General features: G+C 40.2%; 1 protein-coding gene across 5 annotated transcripts in view; it reads left to right on the top strand.

The window, feature by feature from the left end:
• Positions 1–21,463, top strand: part of LOC118371011 (phosphatase and actin regulator 2-like) — an 89,816-nt gene that overhangs the window by 54,581 nt on the left and 13,772 nt on the right. For 4 of the 5 annotated variants that reach the window (XM_052471120.1, XM_052471136.1, XM_052471131.1 and 1 more), the window contains exons 2-5: positions 4,276–4,443; positions 7,123–7,197; positions 7,739–7,885; positions 19,638–20,175. In XM_052471120.1, coding sequence (XP_052327080.1) covers positions 4,276–4,443; positions 7,123–7,197; positions 7,739–7,885; positions 19,638–20,175 — 928 coding nt within the window. The remainder of the gene's footprint in view (positions 1–4,275; positions 4,444–7,122; positions 7,198–7,738; positions 7,886–19,637; positions 20,176–21,463) is intronic. The other variant, XM_052471141.1, reaches the window with a different exon arrangement.

Below are 21,463 nucleotides of genomic sequence, written 5' to 3'. Positions count from 1 at the left end.
GGAACCTTCCATATTTTGCTGTGTCAATGGGAACCTTCCATATTTTGCTGTGTCAATGGGAACCTCCCATATTTTGCTGTGTCAATGGGAACCTTCCATATTTTGCTGTGTCAATGGGAACCTTCCATATTTTGCTGTGTCAATGGGAACCTCCCATATTTTGCTGTGTCAATGGGAACCTTCCATATTTTGCTGTGTCAATGGGAACCTCCCATGTTTTGCTGTGTCAATGGGAACCTCCCATGTTTTGCTGTGTCAATGGGAACCTCCCATATTTTGCTGTGTCAATGGGAACCTCCCATATTTTGCTATGTCAATGGGAACCTTCCATATTTTGCTGTGTCAATGGGAACCTTCCATATTTTGCTGTGTCAATGGGAACCTTCCATATTTTGCTGTGTCAATGGGAACCTCCCATATTTTGCTGTGTCAATGGGAACCTTCCATATTTTTCTGTGTCAATGGGAAACTCCCATGTGTTTCCTTTATTTGGACAGGCCTTCATCCACTTCCCCTCCATCAGACAGAGACCCCCGGTTTTATATACATTAGTTCTGCTTATTTACAGCTACTTGGACATTAAATTGAACTGAGCTTGCATTGTTCTCAAGATGGTCTGGGATTCTATTCCACTATGTGATCAAACACCCCTTTATTCTTTCTTTCAGCCACTTAAAGAAAAAAAACTTTAGGGTGCCGTTTCTCCCTCTCCTTCAGGGTATTTCTGAAGGAGAGGGAGTCCAGGTTTGTTTTATGTAGATACAGTGCATTCTGAAAGAATTCAGACCCCTTGACTTTTTCCACATTTGGTTACGTTACAGCCGTATTCTAAAATTGATTAAATTGTTTTTTTCCCCCTCATCAATCCACATACAATACCCCATAATGACAGAGAAAAACAGGTTTTTAGAACATTTTGCACATTTATTTAAAAAAACCCAGAAATATCACATTTATGTAAGTATTCATACCCTTTACTAAGTACTTTGTTGAAGCACCTTTGGCAGTGATTACAGTCTTGAGTTCTTGGGTATGACGCTACAAGCTTGGCCCACCTGTATTTGGGGAGTTTCTCCCATTCTTCTCTGCAGATCCTCTCAAGCTCTGTCAGGTTGGATGGGGGCACAGCTATTTTCAGGTCTCTCCAGAGATGTTCGATCGGGTTCATGTCTGGGCTCTGGCTGGGCTACTCAAGGACATTCAGAGACTTGTCCCGAAGCCACTCCTGCTTTGTCTTGACTGTGTGCATAGGGTTGTTGTCCTGTTGGAAGGTGAACGTTCACCCCAGTCTGAGGTCTTGAGCAGGTTTTCATCGAGGATCTCTCTGTACTTTGCAGTATGTATACAGTATGTCTAAATGAGGTAGGATAATGGAGGTAAGGCAATAAATAGGCCATGGTGGCGAAGTAATTACAATACAGCAAATAAACACTGGAGTGATAGATGAGTGTGCAAGTAGAGATACTGGGGTGCAAAGGCGCAAGATAAATAACTAAATAAATAAATACAGTATGGGGATGAGGTAGTTGGATGGGCTATGTACAGGTGCAGTGATCTGTGAGCTGCTCTGTCAGCTGGTGCTTAAAGCTAATGAGGGTGATATGAGTCTTCGACTCTCATATCAAAGGGTCTGAATACTTATGTAAATAAGCTATTTTTTTAATGTTTTTTTTTAAACATTTGCAAAAAATTATTTTGTATTTAATCCATTTTTTAATACGGGCCTAAGATGAAGCCTTGAGAGACACCACAGGTGATCGTGGTTGGTTCTGACTTGTCATTTCCCATGACAACATATTGTGTGCATTTGAAAAGGTAGGAGGTGAACCAGTGTAGACCGATACTGTCGAGACCTATCTGTTCCTTCAATCGATCCAGGAGGATGCTGTGGTCAACCGTGTTGAAGGCGGCACTGAGGTCAAGGAAGACGAGGATGTTCGGAAGTCCACTGTCAGCTGACACAAGGAGGTTGTTTACCACGCTGACGAGGGCCATTTCTATGGCCTGGACGATACCAGTACTGCAATATTTTTTCCATGGCAAAACAGAAAACCACGAAGCAGACCAAACTTTTTGATCCTTAAAAACCTGCTCTATGTCAAATATTGTGTGATATAGCTTGGAAAATAAATACATGTGACTCTGGATGATAATGATGTTTGTTTCCAACATTAGGGCTGTTTTCCTAGAGAAGTTAAATCTGCTTTGTGTTTTGTTCCTTTGCCACGATACTAAAATGTATCGCGATACAGGTATCGTCCCGTTCCTAGGTGTTTCTCTACATTGGTTAGGCCTGAAACCGGATTGGAAATTCTCATAGTCTTGAGTTTACACAGGCTATGATTGCAATTCTTGTGGTGTTAATCTTTTTGAAGAAGTAGGTGGAGAATGTTCCGCTGTAGTCCTCTGTAGTAGTCCTATGTGGCAGTCCTCAGTGGTAGCAGTGTTGTATGTAGAGTGTGAATTAATGGTGCAGATAAAACATTCAACAGCCATGGGCCATAGAACCTCCCTATTCTTGAAAAGTGAGGCATGAGTAAATGCCACACCTTATCTTTCCCCTCCAGCCTCAGTGTTTCCGGTCTGTTTCCATTCCCCGGGCTTCTTACTTTGAAACAGGAAAGGGAAGGATTAGGGAAGGACAAGAATCTGGTCCCTAAGTAAGTGAATCACTGTGAAAACCCTGGTGCAGTGCTGTATGAGAAGACTTCATCTGCTACCATAGTGCTGTGCTGTATCAGGAGACTTCATCTGCTACCATAGTGCTGCGCTGTATCAGAAGATTTCATCTGCTACCCTAATGCTGTGCTGTATCAGGAGACTTCATCTGCTACCATAGTGCTGTGCTGTATCAGGAGACTTCATCTGCTACCATAGTGCTGCGCTGTATCAGAAGATTTCATCTGCTACCCTAATGCTGTGCTGTATCAGAACACTTCATCTGCTACCATAGTGCTGTGCTGTATCAGGAGACTTCATCTGCTACCATAGTGCTGCGCTGTATCAGAAGATTTCATCTGCTACCCTAATGCTGTGCTGTATCAGAAGACTTCATCTGCTACCCTAATGCTGTGCTGTATCAGAAGACTTCATCTGCTACCATAGTGCTGCGCTGTATCAGAAGATTTCATCTGCTACCCTAATGCTGTGCTGTATCAGAAGACTTCATCTGCTACCCAAATGCTGTGCTGTATCAGAAGACTTCATCTGCTACCATAGTGCTGCGCTGTATCAGAAGATTTCATCTGCTACCCTAATGCTGTGCTGTATCAGAAGACTTCATCTGCTACCCAAATGCTGTGCTGTATCAGAAGACTTCATCTGCTACCATAGTGCTGCGCTGTATCAGAAGATTTCATCTGCTACCCTAATGCTGTGCTGTATCAGAAGACTTCATCTGCTACCCTAATGCTGTGCTGTATCAGAAGACTTCATCTGCTACCATAGTGCTGCGCTGTATCAGAAGATTTCATCTGCTACCCTAATGCTGTGCTGTATCAGAAGACTTCATCTGCTACCCTAATGCTGTGCTGTATCAGAAGACTTCATCTGCTACCATAGTGCTGCGCTGTATCAGAAGATTTCATCTGCTACCCTAATGCTGTGCTGTATCAGAAGACTTCATCTGCTACCCTAATGCTGTGCTGTATCAGAAGACTTCATCTGCTACCATAGTGCTGCGCTGTATCAGAAGACTTCATCTGCTACCCTAGTGCTGTTCTGTATCAGAACACTTCATCTGCTACCCTAATGCTGTTCTGTATCAGAAGACTTCATCTGCTACCCTAGTGCTGCGCTGTATCAGAACACTTCATCTGCTACCCTAATGCTGTTCTGTATCAGAAGACTTCATCTGCTACCCTAGTGCTGCGCTGTATCAGAACACTTCATCTGCTACCCTAGTGCTGTTCTGTATCAGAACACTTCATCTGCTACCCTAGTGCTGTTCTGTATCAGAACACTTCATCTGCTACCCTAGTGCTGCGCTGCATCGGAAGACTTGATCTGTTATTTTGCTTTGCTATGGAGATTATAATTTGTTTTGCAAAGAGTTGGGATAATCGTTGACAGAATTATTGGCCTAGAAAGTCCAATTAAAGTCAAGTGAAAGTACAGTTTATTACTGATATGTACTGACTTGAATATACCATTGTTCAATATCCACAATTTCTAATTTTGTGTTCAGTGATTCTTGAAGCCTTATGTTCCACATAGTAATGAACAGTAAATATGTTCATTTTTTCTGATCAGGTGTTCTTGTGTGATTTCCCACAGTTGACGGACTGGAAAAATGTTCTCTGGCCAGCTGTGATGTTGTGGTGGGCAGCACCCAGAATCCTCCACTGAAGCAGAAGGGGAAGCTCTCCACTATAGGGAGGATCTTCAAACCCTGGAAGTGGCGCAAGAAGAAAACCAGCGACAAGTTTCAGGACCTATCCATATGTATGTCTGAAGTAGCCTCATCACATACTGCGTCATTATGCTGTAGCCAACTCTTTCATCGTTGTCATTCCACATGTTTTCATGTATTATGCTGTAGCCAACTCCTTCATTGTTGTCATTCCACATGTTTTCATGTATTATGCTGTAGCCAACTCCTTCATTGTTGTCATTCCACATGTTTTCATGTATTATGCTGTAGCCAACTCCTTCATTGTTGTCATTCCACATGTTTTCATGTATTATGCTGTAGCCAACTCCTTCATCGTTGTCATTCCACATGTTTTCATGTATTATGCTGTAGCCAACTCCTTCATTGTTGTCATTCCACATGTTTTCATGTATTATGCTGTAGCCAACTCCTTCATTGTTGTCATTCCACATGTTTTCATGTATTATGCTGTAGCCAACTCCTTCATTGTTGTCATTCCACATGTTTTCATGTATTATGCTGTAGCCAACTCCTTCATCGTTGTCATTCCACATGTTTTCATGTATTATGCTGTAGCCAACTCCTTCATTGTTGTCATTCCACATGTTTTCATGTATTATGCTGTAGCCAACTCCTTCATCGTTGTCATTCCACATGTTTTCATTTATTATGCTGTAGCCAACTCCTTCATTGTTGTCATTCCACATGTTTTCATGTATTATGCTGTAGCCAACTCCTTCATTGTTGTCATTCCACATGTTTTCATGTATTATGCTGTAGCCAACTCCTTCATTGTTGTCATTCCACATGTTTTCATGTATTATGCTGTAGCCAACTCCTTCATCGTTGTCATTCCACATGTTTTCATGTATTATGCTGTAGCCAACTCCTTCATTGTTGTCATTCCACATGTTTTCATGTATTATGCTGTAGCCAACTCCTTCATTGTTGTCATTCCACATGTTTTCATGTATTATGCTGTAGCCAACTCCTTCATTGTTGTCATTCCACATGTTTTCATGTATTATGCTGTAGCCAACTCCTTCATCGTTGTCATTCCACATGTTTTCATGTATTATGCTGTAGCCAACTCCTTCATCGTTGTCATTCCACATGTTTTCATGTATTATGCTGTAGCCAACTCCTTCATCGTTGTCATTCCACATGTTTTCATGTATTAGGCTGTAGCCAACTCCTTCATCGTTGTCATTCCACATGTTTTCATGTATTATGCTGTAGCCAACTCCTTCATCGTTGTCATTCCACATGTTTTCATGTATTATGCTGTAGCCAACTCTTTCATCGTTGTCATTCCACATGTTTTCATGTATTATGCTGTAGCCAACTCCTTCATCGTTGTCATTCCACATGTTTTCATGTATTATGCTGTAGCCAACTCCTTCATCGTTGTCATTCCACATGTTTTCATGTATTATGCTGTACCCAACTCCTTCATCGTTGTCATTCCACATGTTTTCATGTATTATGCTGTAGCCAACTCCTTCATTGTTGTCATTCCACATGTTTTCATGTATTATGCTGTAGCCAACTCCTTCATCGTTGTCATTCCACATGTTTTCATGTATTATGCTGTAGCCAACTCCTTCATCGTTGTCATTCCACATGTTTTCATGTATTATGCTGTAGCCAACTCTTTCATCGTTGTCATTCCACATGTTTTCATGTATTATGCTGTAGCCAACTCCTTCATCGTTGTCATTCCACATGTTTTCATGTATTATGCTGTAGCCAACTCCTTCATCGTTGTCATTCCACATGTTTTCATGTATTATGCTGTACCCAACTCCTTCATCGTTGTCATTCCACATGTTTTCATGCCAAACATGACGTGAAACTTGTGCCATTCGCTATCCCCTCACATGATTAACATCCCCGCAAAGTTTGAATCTATTGGTTTGCATCTTGCGTGACTCTGCCATGCCGGGCAAACTCCATAGTGTATACCCTAACTATAGTATATCTTGTGGATTTGACATTTATGTACAAATTTGAAGCTTGATTATAAGAATATCAGCAGGCAGGTTTGACAGGAGTGAGTGTAATCATGGGTTTCATTTCTCAAGCATCCTCCACTGTTTCTGTACTATGTATGATGTAACACAGAACTAAATGAAGTGATATCTGATCATCATATGCAATCATGTTGAGCTATTCATGTCATACTAGACCTGGCTTCAAATAGTTTGTTTTATTTCAAATAGTTTGACCATTTGATTGAGCCTGTCTGAATGCCATCTGGGTCGGACAGCTATTTAAAGAAAAACAATACTACTGGAACCCAATTCTGTAGTAGGAAGGCCTTCTCACGTTTATCTCTTGGTGTGATAATCGACTTTTGAACACAAATGCTGTTATTATAATTTTTTTGACAGAATTTACATATTTAATGGTCTACTTTCCCTACTGCATCATGGCTCCATGACCCTAAGCTGTCCATCTGTCACATGGTCTGTTCTAGTTGTATTCTTCTGTGTAATGTTTCCTGGAATTTTTTTTCAACCCTGCCGTACATATAGTGTGTGTGTGTGTGTGTGTGTGTGTGTGTGTGTGTGTGTGTGTGTGTGTGTGTGTGTGTGTGTGTGTGTGTGTGTGTGTGTGTGTGTGTGTGTGTGTGTGTGTGTGTGTGTGTGTGTGCACACTGGGTAATATCCTACCCTGTCATTGCAAAGATCACAAAATTAATGACTACATCTGGCCAATGATTAACTCTGCCTTGCTCATCTCCATAGTTCTGGAGAGGAAAATCTCCACGAGGCAAAGTCGAGAGGAGCTGATAAGACGAGGAGTCCTCATTCCTGATCAAGGTGAGAGTTACGGTGGGAAAGTTAATGTAATTAACAGTGTGCATTTGTTTAAGGCCCTCCCCCAACCCCCTGTTTCCCTCTGTGGCATTGTCATGCCAAAAACCACTCTCACAAGAGCTGCTGTCCTCTACTAACAATTTACCTGAATCAACAAGTTTGTGTTTTTATAACCAGTGGAAAACTCCCTGATGTTAGCTGTTGCTACGATGGGGAAGAAACCCAAACTGCAGTACCATCTAAGTTGTTTGTCCTCCTGGTAGTCACTGAAGAGCAAGAGTAATGAGGCCCAGGAGAGGACTCTATTGCTGCCCTCACTAACATCCCCTGCCCCCTACATTGTTACATTCTAATTTAACATTACTTCAAATCTGCAAGGATGAAAAATTACATTTTGTTCGTAAGGGAGTTTATCTCATGGTAAACGTAAATGTCTCAAGCCAGAAGCCTCCTTGTATTCCTTGTGTGTACTGTATACTGAGTGGATGTAAAATAGTAAAATAGCTTCATATCACCCCCTGCTAACTGTTAAATGTTTCCTTAGGACCAGAGGACCCAGTGAACCCTGCAACTCTAAATGGCCACGCCACGCTTAGTCTGGGGTCAGAGGAGGTCAAAGTTGACATAGAGTCTCCTGAAATGCCTTCAGAGGAGAAGACCGAAGAGTTAGAGAATTCTGAAGACAAAGCAGGTATACTGGAATGCTTTGAACATGTTTGTCTGCAAGCAGGCCAATGCTAAATGAAATGGCATGGTCTAAATCCATTCAGTGTTTGATTGAATAATGTGTCCACTAGCATTTCCTATTTTGGCTTTGACCTCCAAGCATGAGTCTGAACAGAGCAATAACCCATCCACTGATGGCCAATATTACCCTGTTAGACCTGCAGGAGTATTGCCATCTGAACCTTTTAACGTGTTGTGGGGGTTTCTCAATTCAATTTGTACTGTTTTTTCCACCCCATATCCATTAAGATGTCTCCATCGCTGTTCATCTTTTAGCAGATGGCTGATTGGCACAAGGCTGCACACTCCAGCAGAATGTATCCAGATACACCTTCTATGTTAAATCCCCTTGATGCTTGAATAGAGAAATTAAAGAGTAGAAATCTCCTATTCTTAAGACCTGCAGGTCAAAGGAGTCTGTCACTTCTGCAATGATCAAATGCCTTCTGTACTCTTGACTTAAATGTAAATGTACTCTTACTGATCATACCACTGGAGCCAGAGCTCTGGCCTCTTCAGCTCAATAGTAAGCCACTCCACTGCTCCCCACTTAAGACCAAAGACAAACTGGAATGACCGGCTAGATCTCTCTCCAACGACACATTCAGAGTGGTTCAGCTGGTCAATGCAGGTCAGGAAATCTGATTCAATTGAGTTCTCAGTTCATTACAGAGCCATTTGGCGCCCTGTCAGGGCAGATACTCAGACTATGCCTCATCTACAGTGCCCGAGCACTGAGGGCACTGCCTGGCAATAATAATGTGCTGCTTTAATGAATGCATCGGGAGCATGGTTGTGACAGCTCATATGAGTAAGAATGTGGAGAGAAATTCTCCTATGTTGACCCCATAAGATATACTTTATAAGTCCATACTAGATGGACATTTGTCTTCTACTTTTGTCCCCTCCGATATAAACACACACGTTAGGTTAGAGGTCAAGTCACATCTTAGGTTTGTTAGACCTTTCTTCATACCTTCATACCGATATACAGTGGCTTGCGAAATTATTCACCCCCCTTGGCAATTTTCCTATTTTGTTGCCTTACAACATGGACTTAAATTGTTCTGTTGGAAGGTGAACCTCCGTCCCAGTCTCAAATCTCTGGAAGACTGAAACTGAAACGGGTTTCCCTCAAGAATGTCCCTGTATTTAGCACCATCCATCATTCCTTCAATTCTGAACAGTTTGCCAGTCCCTGCCGATGGAAAAACATCCCCACAGCATGATTGTGTTCTTATCTAACCAGAGTATCTTCTCAAATCATATCAAATTTTATTTGTCACATACACATGGTTAGCAGATGTTAATGCGAGTGTAGCGAAATGATTGTGCATCTAGTTCCGACCATGTAGTAATAGCTAACAAATAATCTAACCTAACAATTTCACAACAACTACCTTATACACACACGTGTAAAGGAATGAATAAGAATATGTACATAAGAATATATGAATGAGTGATGGCCGAACAGCTTAGGCAAGATGCAGTAGATGGTATAGAGTACCGTATATACATATGAGATGAGTAATGTAGGGTATGTAAACATTATATAAAGTGGCATTGTTTAAAGTGGCTAGTGATACATTTATTACATCCAATTTTTTATTATTAAAGTGGCTAGAGTTGAGTCAGTATGTTGGCAGCAGCCCCTTAATGTTAGTGATGGCTGTTTAACAGTCTGATGGCCTTGAGATAGAAGCTGTTTTTCAGTCTCTCGGTCCCCGCTTTGATGCACCTGTACTGACCTCGCCTTCTGGATGATAGCGGGGTGAACAGGCAGTGGCTCGGGTGGTTGTTGTCCTTGATGATCTTTTTGGCCTTCCTGTGACATCCGGTTGTGTAGGTGTCCTGGAGGGCAGGTAGTTTGCCCCCGGTGATGCGTTGTGCAGACCTCACTACCCTCTGGAGAGCCTTGCGGTTGAGGGCCGAGCAGTTGCCGTACCAGGCGGTGATACAGCCCGACAAGATGCTCTCAATTGTGCATCTGTAAAAGTTTGTGAGTGTTTTTTTTTCAGCCTTCTGAGGTTGAAGAGACCATGCTGTCTGTGTTGGTGGACTATTTCAGTTTTTCCGTGATGTGTACGCCAAGGAACTTAAAACTTCCCACCTTCTCCACTACTGTCCCGTCGATGTGGATAGGGGGCTGCTCCCTCTGCTGTTTCTTGAAGTCATCTCCTTTGTTTAGTTGACATTGAGTGTGAGGTTATTTTCCTGACACCACACTCCGAGGGCCCTCACCTCCTCCCTGTAGGCCGTCTCGTCATTGTTGGTAATCAAGCCTACCACTGTAGAGTCGTCTGCAAACTTGATGATTGAGTTGGAAGCATGTATGGCCACACAGTCATGGGTGAACAGGGAGTACAGGAGAGGGCTGAGAATGCACCCTTGTGGGGCCCCAGTGTTGAGGATCAGCGGGGTGGAGATGTTGTTACCTACCCTCACAACCTGGGGGTGGCCCGTCAGGAAGTCCAGGACCCAGTTGCACTGGGCAAGGTCGAGACCCAGGGTACTATGGGTACTATGGTGCTAAAAAAGGTGTATATCTACTGAACGAACCAGGCCAGAATGCGGGAAGCCCCCCATAAAAGCCCTACCACTGCACCTCCCAAATCAGCTGGTGGGGTAACAGCAGGGCGCAGGGACGGAACCATGGGCGAGTGACAGTAGTTTATTGAGATCACATTGTTCTCTTGTTGAGTGACAGTAGTTTATTGAGTTCATACTGTTCTCTTGTTGAGTGACAGTTTATTGAGATCACATTGTTCTCTTGTTGAGTGACAGTAGTTTATTGAGTTCACATTGTTCTCTTGTTGAGTGACAGTAGTTTATTGAGATCACATTGTTCTCTTGTTGAGTGACAGTAGTTTATTGAGTTCACATTGTTCTCTTGTTGAGTGACAGTAGTTTATTGAGATCACATTGTTCTCTTGTTGAGTGACAGTAGTTTATTGAGATCACATTGTTCTCTTGTTGAGTGACAGTAGTTTATTGAGATCACATTGTTCTCTTGTTGAGTGACAGTAGTTTATTGAGATCACATTGTTCTATTGTTGAGTGACAGTAGTTTATTGAGATCACATTGTTCTCTTGTTGAGTGACAGTAGTTTATTGAGATCACATTGTTCTCTTGTTGAGTGACAGTAGTTTATTGAGTTCACATTGTTCTCTTGTTGAGTGACAGTAGTTTATTGAGTTCACATTGTTCTCTTGTTGAGTGACAGTAGTTTATTGAGTTCACATTGTTCTCTTGTTGAGTGACAGTAGTTTATTGAGTTCACATTGTTCTCTTGTTGAGTGACAGTAGTTTATTGAGATCACATTGTTCTCTTGTTGAGTGACAGTAGTTTATTGAGTTCACATTGTTCTCTTGTTAAGTGACAGTAGTTTATTGAGATCACATTGTTCTCTTGTTGAGTGACAGTAGTTTATTGAGATCACATTGTTCTCTTGTTGAGTGACAGTAGTTTATTGAGATCACATTGTTCTCTTGTTGAGTGACAGTAGTTTATTGAGATCACATTGTTCTATTGTTGAGTGACAGTAGTTTATTGAGATCACATTGTTCTCTTGTTGAGTGACAGTAGTTTATTGAGATCACATTGTTCTCTTGTTGACTGACAGTTTATTGAGATCACATTGTTCTCTTGTTGAGTGACAGTAGTTTATTGAGATCACATTGTTCTCTTGTTGAGTGACAGTTTATTGAGATCACATTGTTCTCTTGTTGAGTGACAGTAGTTTATTGAGTTCACATTGTTCTCTTGTTGAGTGACAGTTTATTGAGTTCACATTGTTCTCTTGTTGAGTGACAGTTTATTGAGTTCACATCGTTCTCTTGTTGAGTGACAGTAGTTTATTGAGTTCACATTGTTCTCTTGTTGAGTGACAGTTTATTGAGTTCACATTGTTCTCTTGTTGAGTGACAGTTTATTGAGTTCACATTGTTCTCTTGTTGAGTGACAGTTTATTGAGATCACATTGTTCTCTTGTTGAGTGACAGTAGTTTATTGAGTTCACATTGTTCTCTTGTTGAGTGACAGTTTATTGAGTTCACATTGTTCTCTTGTTGAGTGACAGTAGTTTATTGAGTTCACATTGTTCTCTTGTTGAGTGACAGTTTATTGAGTTCACATTGTTCTCTTGTTGAGTGACAGTTTATTGAGTTCACATCGTTCTCTTGTTGAGTGACAGTAGTTTATTGAGTTCACATTGTTCTCTTGTTGAATGACAGTTTATTGAGATCACATTGTTCTCTTGTTGACTGACAGTTTATTGAGATCACATTGTTCTCTTGTTGAGTGACAGTAGTTTATTGAGTTCACATTGTTCTCTTGTTGAGTGACAGTTTATTGAGTTCACATTGTTCTCTTGTTGAGTGACAGTTTATTGAGTTCACATCGTTCTCTTGTTGAGTGACAGTAGTTTATTGAGTTCACATTGTTCTCTTGTTGAATGACAGTTTATTGAGATCACATTGTTCTCTTGTTGAATGACAGTTTATTGAGATCACATTGTTCTCTTGTTGAGTGACAGTAGTTTATTGAGATCACATTGTTCTCTTGTTGAGTGACAGTAGTTTATTGAGTTCACATTGTTCTCTTGTTGAGTGACAGTAGTTTATTGAGATCACATTGTTCTCTTGTTGAGTGACAGTAGTTTATTGAGATCACATTGTTCTCTTGTTGAGTGACAGTAGTTTATTGAGATCACATTGTTCTCTTGTTGAGTGACAGTAGTTTATTGAGATCACATTGTTCTCAGTTTGTTGAGTGACAGTAGTTTATTGAGTTCACATTGTTCTCTTGTTGAGTGACAGTAGTTTATTGAGTTCACATTGTTCTCTTGTTGAGTGACAGTTTATTGAGTTGAGTGACATCGTTCTCTTGTTGAGTGACAGTAGTTTATTGAGTTCACATTGTTCTCTTGTTGAATGACAGTTTATTGAGATCACATTGTTCTCTTGTTGACTGACAGTTTATTGAGATCACATTGTTCTCTTGTTGAGTGACAGTAGTTTATTGAGTTCACATTGTTCTCTTGTTGAATGACAGTTTATTGAGATCACATTGTTCTCTTGTTGAATGACAGTTTATTGAGATCACATTGTTCTCTTGTTGAGTGACAGTAGTTTATTGAGTTCACATTGTTCTCTTGTTGAGTGACAGTAGTTTATTGAGTTCACATCGTTCTCTTGTTGAGTGACAGTAGTTTATTGAGTTCACATTGTTCTCTTGTTGAGTGACAGTTTATTGAGATCACATTGTTCTCTTGTTGAATGACAGTTTATTGAGATCACATTGTTCTCTTATTGAATGACAGTTTATTGAGATCACATTGTTCTCTTGTTGAGTGACAGTAGTTTATTGAGATCACATTGTTCTCTTGTTGAGTGACAGTAGTTTATTGAGTTCACATTGTTCTCTTGTTGAGTGACAGTAGTTTATTGAGATCACATTGTTCTCTTGTTGAGTGACAGTAGTTTATTGAGATCACATTGTTCTCTTGTTGAATGACAGTTTATTGAGATCACATTGTTCTCTTATTGAATGACAGTTTATTGAGATCACATTGTTCTCTTGTTGAGTGACAGTAGTTTATTGAGTTCACATTGTTCTCTTGTTGAGTGACAGTAGTTTATTGAGTTCACATTGTTCTCTTGTTGAGTGACAGTTTATTGAGATCACATTGTTCTCTTGTTGAATGACAGTTTATTGAGATCACATTGTTCTCTTGTTGAATGACAGTTTATTGAGATCACATTGTTCTCTTGTTGAGTGACAGTAGTTTATTGAGTTCACATTGTTCTCTTGTTGAGTGACAGTAGTTTATTGAGTTCACATTGTTCTCTTGTTGAGTGACAGTAGTTTATTTAGTTCACATTGTTCTCTTGTTGAATGACAGTTTATTGAGATCACATTGTTCTCTTGTTGAGTGACAGTAGTTTATTGAGATCACATTGTTCTCTTGTTGAGTGACAGTAGTTTATTGAGATCACATTGTTCTCTTATTGAATGACAGTTTATTGAGTTCACATTGTTCTCTTGTTGAGTGACAGTAGTTTATTGAGATCACATTGTTCTCTCGTTGAGTAACAGTAGTTTATTGAGATCACATTGTTCTCTTGTTGAGTGACAGTAGTTTATTGAGATCACATTGTTCTCTTGTTGAGTGACAGTAGTTTATTGAGATCACATTGTTCTCTTATTGAATGACAGTTTATTGAGTTCACATTGTTCTCTTGTTGAGTGACAGTAGTTTATTGAGATCACATTGTTCTCTCGTTGAGTAACAGTAGTTTATTGAGTTCACATTGTTCTCTTATTGAATGACAGTTTATTGAGATCACATTGTTCTCTTGTTGAGTGACAGTAGTTTATTGAGATCACATTGTTCTCTTGTTGAGTGACAGTTTATTGAGTTCACATTGTTCTCTTGTTGAGTGACAGTAGTTTATTGAGATCACATTGTTCTCTCGTTGAGTAACAGTAGTTTATTGAGTTCACATTGTTCTCTTATTGAATGACAGTTTATTGAGATCACATTGTTCTCTTGTTGAGTGACAGTAGTTTATTGAGATCACATTGTTCTCTTGTTGAATGACAGTTTATTGAGATCACATTGTTCTCTTGTTGAGTGACAGTAGTTTATTGAGTTCACATTGTTCTCTTATTGAATGACAGTTTATTGAGATCACATTGTTCTCTTGTTGAGTGACAGTAGTTTATTGAGATCACATTGTTCTCTTGTTGAGTGACAGTAGTTTATTGAGATCACATTGTTCTCTTGTTGAATGACAGTTTATTGAGATCACATTGTTCTCTTATTGAATGACAGTTTATTGAGTTCACATTGTTCTATTGTTGAGTGACAGTAGTTTATTGAGATCACATTGTTCTCTTGTTGAGTGACAGTAGTTTATTGAGATCACATTGTTCTCTTGTTGAGTGACAGTAGTTTATTGAGATCACATTGTTCTCTTGTTGAGTGACAGTAGTTTATTGAGATCACATTGTTCTCTTGTTGAGTGACAGTAGTTTATTGAGTTCATATTGTTCTCTTGTTGAGTGACAGTAGTTTATTGAGATCACATTGTTCTCTTGTTGAGTAACAGTAGTTTATTGAGTTCATATTGTTCTCTTGTTGAGTGACAGTAGTTTATTGAGATCACATTGTTCTCTTGTTGAGTGACAGTAGTTTATTGAGATCACATTGTTCTCTTGTTGAGTGACAGTAGTTTATTGAGTTCACATTGTTCTCTTGTTGAGTAACAGTAGTTTATTGAGTTCATATTGTTCTCTTGTTGAGTGACAGTAGTTTATTGAGATCACATTGTTCTCTTGTTGAGTGACAGTAGTTTATTGAGATCACATTGTTCTCTTGTTGAGTGACAGTAGTTTATTGAGATCACATTGTTCTCTTGTTGAGTGACAGTAGTTTATTGAGTTCATATTGTTCTCTTGTTGAGTGACAGTAGTTTATTGAGTTCACATTGTTATCTTGTTGAGTGACAGTAGTTTATTGAGTTCACATTGTTCTCTTGTTGAGTGACAGTAGTTTATTGAGATCACATTGTTCTCTTGTTGAGTGACAGTAGTTTATTGAGATCACATTGTTCTCTTGTTGAGTGACAGTAGTTTATTGAGTTCACATTGTTCTCTTGTTGAGTGACAGTAGTTTATTGAGTTCACATTGTTATCTTGTTGAGTGACAGTAGTTTATTGAGTTCACATTGTTCTCTTGTTGAGTGACAGTAGTTTATTGAGATCACATTGTTCTCTTGTTGAGTGACAGTTTATTGATTTCACATTGTTCTCTTGTTGAGTGACAGTTTATTGAGTTCACATTTCTCTCCTGTTGAGTGACAGTAGTTCATTTGGTTTTGAATAGCTTCGGTATATCTATCAAATGGCGTTTCCACAATACAACCTCTATCCACAATGCGGCCTGTATCCACAATGCGGCCTGTATCCACAATACGGCCTGTATCCACAGTACGACCTCTATCCACAATACGGCCTGTATCCACAATACCACCTCTATCCACAATATGACCTTTGGAGCACCTTAAATGAAATTTGAGGTAAAAGGGCAAAGTCCCACTTCCATCATTCACTGAATCAGATTTCTCATTCAGATGAGCAAATTTAGGCATGACATGCCAGCAACAAACGCTGGCACTACACATTCAAGTATATCTGGCCAAATTATGAAAGACAAGTAATATTTAACTCTGTAAGGTGAGTGTGGAAGAGGTGAAAAAATTGTTGGTGGTCTGACAACTGGGATAGAAAATTACTGAGGATTACTGAGGATAATAGTGGACGATATTGCCACTCCCATTTGCCATATCTTCAATTGAAGCCTACTAGAAAGAGTGTGACCTCAGGCCTGGAGGGAAGCAAAAGTTATTCTCCCACCTAAGAACAATAATGCCCCTTTAACTGGCTTAAATAGCCGACCAATCGGCATAAGACCAAACCTTAGTAAACTTTTTGAAAAAATTGTGTCTGACCAGATGCAATGCTATTTTACAGTAAACAAATTGACAACAGACTTTCAGCACGCTTATAGGGAAGGACATTCAACAACCACAGCACTTACACAAATGACTGATGATTGGCTGAGAGAAATTTATGATAAAAAGATTGTGGGGGCTGTTTTGTTAGACTTCAGTGTGGCTTTTGACATTATCAATCATAGTCTGCTGCTGGAAAACATATGTGTTATGGCTTTACACACCCTGCTATAATGTGGATAAAGAGTTACTTGTCTAACAGAACACAGAGGGTGTTCTTTAATGGAAGCCTCCAATATAATCCAGGTAGGACATCTGTACTAGGATTAAATGTCAGGAATTGTGAAAAACTGAGTTTAAATATCTTAGGCTAAGGTGTATATAAACTTCTGACTTCAACTGCACATTTAAACTCAGTTTTTCACAATTCCTGACATTTAATCCTAGTAAAAATGTCCTGTCATAGGTCAATTGGGATCATCACTTTGTTTTAAGAATGTGAAATAATAATAATAATAATAATAATTAATAATAATAAAAATAGTGGAGAGTGATTTATTTCAGCTTTTATTTCTGTCCTCACATTCCTAGTGGGTCATAAGTTACACTCAATTAGTATTTGGTAGCATTGCCTTTAAATTGTTTAACTTGGGGCAAACGTTTCAGGTAGCCTTCCACAAGTTTCCCACAATATGTTGGGTGAATTTTGGCCCATTCCTCCTGACAGAGCTGGTGTAACTGAGTCAGGTTTGTAGGCCTCCTTGCTCGCACACGCTTTTCAAGTTCTGCCCACAAATGTTCTATGGGATTGAGACAGGGCTTTGTGATGGCCACTCCAATACCTTGACTTTGTTGTCCTTAAGCCATTTTGCCACAATTTTGGAAGTATGCTTGGGGTCATTGTCCATTTGGAAGACCCATTTAACTTCCTGACTGATGTCTTGAGATGCTGCTTCAATATATCCACATCATTTTATTTTCTCATGATGCCATCTATCTTGTGAAGTGCACCAGTCCCTCCTGCAGCAAAGCACCCCCAGAATATGATGCTGCCACCCCCGTGCTTCACGGTTGGGATGGTGTTCTTCGGCTTGCAAGCATCCCCCTTTTTCCTCCAAACATAACGATGGTCATTATGGCCAAACAGTTCTATTTTTGTTTCATCAGATCAGAGGACATTTCTCCAAAAAGTACAATCTTTGTCCCCATGTGCAGTGGCAAACCATAGTCTGGCTTTTTTATGGCGGTTTTGGAGCAGTGGCTTCTAGAGGTCGACCGATTAATCGGAATGGCCGATTAATTAGGGCCGATTTCAGGTTTCCGGAAATCTGTATTTTTGGGTGCCGATTTGGCCGATTTAAAAAATAATAATAATAAAATCTTTATTTAACTAGGCAAGTTAGTTAAGAACACATTCTTATTTTCAATGATGGCCTAGGAACGGTGGGTTAACTTCTTGCGTCGAGCCATCCCGGATCCGGGATCGTGACTACAGCCTCAAGCCCATTACCATAACGCAACGTTAACTATTCATGAAAATCGCAAATTAAATTAAATCAATATGCTAGCTCTCAAGCTTAGCCTTTTGTTAACAACACTGTCATCTCAGATTTTCCAAATATGCTTCTCAACCATAGCAAAACAAGCATTTGTGTAACAGTATTGATAGCTAGCGTAGCATTTAGCGTTAGCATTCAGCAGGCAACATTTTCACAAAAACCAGAAAAGCATTCAAATAAAATAATTAACTTTGAAGAACTTCGGATGTTTTCAATGAGGAGACTCTCAGTTAGATAGCAAATGTTCCGTTTTTCCTGAAAGATTATTTGTTTAGGAGAAATCACTCCGTTTTCTGCGTCACGTTTGGCTACCAAAAAAACCAGAAAATTCAGTCATCAAAACGCCAAACTTTTTTCCAAATTAACTCCATAATATCGACTGAAACATGGTAAACGTTGTTTGGAATCAATCCTCAAGGTGTTTTTCACATATCTCTTCGATGATATATCGTTCGTGGAAGTCTCCTCTCTCCCCTGAATCACATGGATGAATGCATGCAGCTTGTAGATTACGCAGCAATTTCGACAAAGGACACCGGGCGGACACCTGGTAAATGTAGTCTCTTATGGCCACTCTTCCAATGATATGCCTACAAATGCGTCACAATGCTGCAGACACCTTGGGCAAACGGCAGAACGTGTAGGCTCGTTCAGGGCGCATTCACAGCCATATAAGGAGACAATGGAAAACAGAGCCTCAAATTCTGCTCATTTCCTGTTTGAAGTTTCATCTTGGTTTCGCCTGTAGCATCAGTTCTGGGGCACTCACATATAATATCTTTGCAGTTTTGGAAATGTCAGACTGTTTTCTTTCCAAAGCTGTCAATTATATGCATAGTCGAGCATCTTTTTGTGACAAAATATTGCGCTTAAAACGGGCACGTTTTTTTTAATCCAATATTGAAATAGCGCCCCCATAGCTTCAACAGGTTCTTGTTCAGGGGCAGAACGACAGATTTTCACCTTGTCAGCTCGGAGGATCCAATCTTGCAACCTTACAGTTAACTAGTCCAACGCAATAACGACCTGCCTCTCTCTCGTTGCACTCCACAAGGAGACTGCCTGTTACGCAAATGCAGTAAGCCAAGGTAAGTTGCCAGCTAGCATTCAACTTATCTTATAAAAAACAATCAATCATAACCACTAGTTAACTACACATGGTTGATCATATTACTAGATATTATCTAGCGTGTCCTGCATTGCATATAATCTGACTGAGCATACAAGCATACAAGTATCTAAGTATCTGACTGAGCGGTGATAGGCAGAAGCAGGCGCGTAAACATTCATTCAAACAGCACTTTCGTGGGTTTTGCCAGCAGCTCTTCATTGTGATGACCCTGGCTTACCCTGACCCTGACCGTGACCCCACTCTCCGAGGGTGTGCTTATAATACACCCAAATTATTATTATCATTTTACTCTTCTATTTCTATCACATGACCACAACATTCTATAGAACGTATATATATATTTGTTATATCATTGACTGTTAATGTTCCAGATTTGTTCCAGATCTGAAGTCCCTGGGCTCGTCATTTAAAATGACAGCAAAAACAAAAGGGCATAAAATACAACAGGACATCAGCCAGTTTTTGCTGTTGTTTCAAATAAACCTAATGAAGTTTCCTCTCCTCTTAGCCAAATCCTCTCATCCTAAGAAAACTGGAGGCACATCCAAGACCACGGCCCAGTCCTCATCCTCCTCATCGTCCACACAGTGTACCACAAAGATCTCGAAGGACAGGCCTGCCAATCCAACCGGGACAGAGAAGACCAACAAGCGCGAGCTCCAACTAGAAACTGACCCTTCCCGCTTCTCTGGAGCTCCCAAGGCCTCCCCAGACACAGACAGCCTCTCAGGTGAAAGATGGCTCACGGGTCCTGGGGATGGGAACCAGGGGGTTAAGGAGGATCCCTCTTCTGGCCCAGAGGGCAGGCCTGTTGCTCAGGATAACTCCTCTCTGCCTGGGGTGGATAAAGACAATGCCTCAGGTGCTGGCCCTCAGGACCCTGGAGAGAAAGCACCACTTGTCAACAGCACCACTGAGGACACTTCCTTCACTGAGTCTCAAAGTGAGAGCTCCACGGAGGAAGCCCTGAGGACTGGGAAAGATGGAGGAGGTGACCATGAGCAACAGTCGGGGGACGAAGACCATGACTTAGAGAAAAATCGGAGGTATGTCTCTAGTGCAGAAAAGCCATTTTATGGGGTTTCGTACAGAGAAAAAACAGCACAGAAAATGTTATTGGTTCAGCAATGCCACAAAGCCACTTCATAAGGGTATGAACAACATAATTATAATAACATTTATATTGTATGAACATTCTTGCAGACAGAACCATATAGTTGAAGTCTCATTATATTTGAAGTATGTTCCCAGGCTATACTGTGGTATTCTGCTAGCTACTGTACTCCAAACACCTACTGGAGCAGCTGAACAGATGCTTGCTGAAAATCTATATTGAAGCATGGCAATGTTCGTTCATCATCTCAGAGAACGACATTCATCAGAAAATGTTGCGAGTTTTGAGACGCATCTGATTAAGCATGGCCTTGTTTGTCATGAGCATCCTGCTACAGATGTAGGGTCTTAATTTGATCACCCTGTTACTTGAGAACTTTCCTGCAATGCAGGACATTTTAAACTTATAGTGTACTTGAGGTTTAAAAAGTATTCTGAAGTTTGTAATTTCCACTTAGAAATCAGACTTGATTTTCCCTTACGAAAAATGTATCAACCCCTACAAAAATGTCCATTAATTATAATCCACATAACATTTCACATTTCCTGTTGCTGCAAGATTTTTTTCCTGCTGTAGCAAACTGGCTCAAATTAAGGTCTTACATCTGTATGCGGGAAACACACTCTGTCATATTGTACATGCAGGAATGGAAGGGAAACTAGTTCTAGCTGTCCCCTGCTACAAGGCTTTTGAGTTGTGGACTCCATATAGCAGGTCTGAATTCATAAAGTGAAGCAGGCCTGGATCAAACGCAGACATATTTCAAAGTATTTGAGATATTTGAGGTACACTTGATGTAGCTTGAATTCTGCACTTTTGGGATCATTCCATTTGTTCTATCAAACCAGGCCAATTAAATCAAGTGCATTTCAAGTATTTGAAAGTATAAGCTATTCTGTGTGGAATATTGTACTGTATAATTTACTGATATACACTTATTCTCCCAGAGAAGCTGGATCATTTGCCAGGGGTATTGCACTTGGTCATGTGTGGGATGTACCCCAATGCTGGAAGGGGGGCTTAAGTGAAAAGTTTGGGAACCCCTGCTGTAAGTCACAGAACCCTGTCTGTGAAGTATGCCTTCAACCATTGGATATAGGATAGTTTATCTTGCATGATGCCAGGTTGATGAGGAAAAACCTTTTGGGAAAGAAAAGGCCTGTTTTCACCAGCGTTTTGGTCTATACACCCTTTATCTACATTTTTTTATCGCCATTTTC

The sequence above is a fragment of the Oncorhynchus keta genome, chromosome 2 (assembly GCF_023373465.1).
Source record: "Oncorhynchus keta strain PuntledgeMale-10-30-2019 chromosome 2, Oket_V2, whole genome shotgun sequence".
NCBI classification, from domain to species: Eukaryota; Metazoa; Chordata; class Actinopteri; order Salmoniformes; family Salmonidae; genus Oncorhynchus; species Oncorhynchus keta.
This window is presented reverse-complemented; position numbering and strand designations above follow the sequence as displayed.